Source organism: Halyomorpha halys, unplaced genomic scaffold (genome assembly GCF_000696795.3).
Source record: "Halyomorpha halys isolate HHAL.00 unplaced genomic scaffold, Hhal_1.1 Scaffold190.1, whole genome shotgun sequence".
NCBI lineage: Eukaryota > Metazoa > Arthropoda > Insecta > Hemiptera > Pentatomidae > Halyomorpha > Halyomorpha halys.
The window spans coordinates 581213-582615 of record NW_027105456.1 but is presented as its reverse complement, the minus strand read 5'-3'; the positions used below and the strand labels follow the sequence as shown (position 1 = coordinate 582615).

The following is a 1403-nucleotide window of genomic DNA, read 5'->3' as shown; positions in this document are numbered from 1 at the left end:
TGGAGACGGAGGACTTAACGCTGGAAAGGGTGGACTTATACCTGGTGAGAGAGGAGTGAAACTTGGACAAGGAGGATCGATATCTGACGAGGGAGGACTGAATCATGAAAACAGTGGATCAATAGGAAATAACAAAGGATCGATTTCAGGAATTGAAAAACCTGTGACTCAGTACGATTGGCTGATGCCTGGTCAGGGAAGGCCGAAGCCTGAACACGGAGGATCAATATCTGGACTGAGTGGACTAATTCTTGGAAACGGTGGATCGATTGCTAAAAAACAAGGATCGATTTCGGGACACGAAAGACCTGTAGCTGAGTACGTTGGACCGATACCTGGACAGGGAGGACTGATATTTGGAGACGGAGGACATACAGCCGGACAGGTTGGACAGATACCAGGAGAGAGAGGAGTGATGCTTGGACAAGGAGGGTGGATACCTGGACTTGGAGGACTAATGCCTGAAAACGGAAAGCCGATAACTGGACAGAGAGGACCAATATCTAAAAAAGAAAGACCGATGCCTGGACAGGGAGGACAGATATTTGGAGACGGAGGACATACAGCTGCACAGGTTGGACAGATACCAGGAGAGAGAGGAATGATGTTTGGACAAGGAGGACTAATTCCTGGATACGGAGAACTTACAGCTGGACAGGGAAGGCTTATACCAGGAGAGAGAGGAGTGATGCTTGGAGAAAGAGGGCCGATATCTGGAAAGCAAGGACTGATGCCTGGACCTAAAGGACTAATGCCTGGCTACGGTGAGCCGATAACTGGAAAGAGAGGACCAATATCTGAACAAGAAAGACCGATGCCTGGACTGGGAGGACTGATATTTGGAGACGGAGGAAATACAGCTGGACAGGTTGGACAGATAGCAGGAGAGAGAGGAGTGATGCTTGGACAAGGAGGGTGGATATCTGGAAAGGAAGGACTGATGCACGGACCTGGAAGATTAATGCCTGGCAACGGTGAGCCGATAACTGGACAGAGAGGACCAATATTTGAACAAGAAAGACCGACGCCTGGACAGGGAGGACTGATATTTGGAGACGGAGGACATACAGCTGGACAGGTTGGACAGATACCAGGAGAGAGAGGAATGATGTAGGTTGGACAGATACCAGGAGAGAGAGGAATGATGTTTGGACAAGGAGGATCGATGCAAGAACAAGGGATATTTGGACAAGAAGGACTAATTCCTGGATACGGAGAACTTACAGCTGGACAGGGAAGGCTTAAACCAGGAGAGAGAGGAGTGATGCTTGTAGAAGGAGGGTCGATATCTGGAAAGGAAGGACTGATTCCCGGACCTGGAAGACTAATGCCTGGCAACGGTGAGCCGATAACGGGAAAGAGAGGACCAATATTTGAACAAGAAAGACCGACGCCTGGACAGG

General features: G+C 49.3%; 1 protein-coding gene across 1 annotated transcript in view; it reads left to right on the top strand.

Moving 5' to 3' along the window:
* Window positions 1-1114, top strand: part of LOC106679274 (elastin) — a 2703-nt gene extending 1589 nt beyond the window's left edge. The window contains exon 2 of the mRNA XM_067051412.1: window positions 6-1114. Within this exon, the coding sequence (XP_066907513.1) occupies window positions 6-1114 (1109 nt within the window). The remainder of the gene's footprint in view (window positions 1-5) is intronic.
* The last annotated feature ends 289 nt before the right edge of the window (window positions 1115-1403 follow it).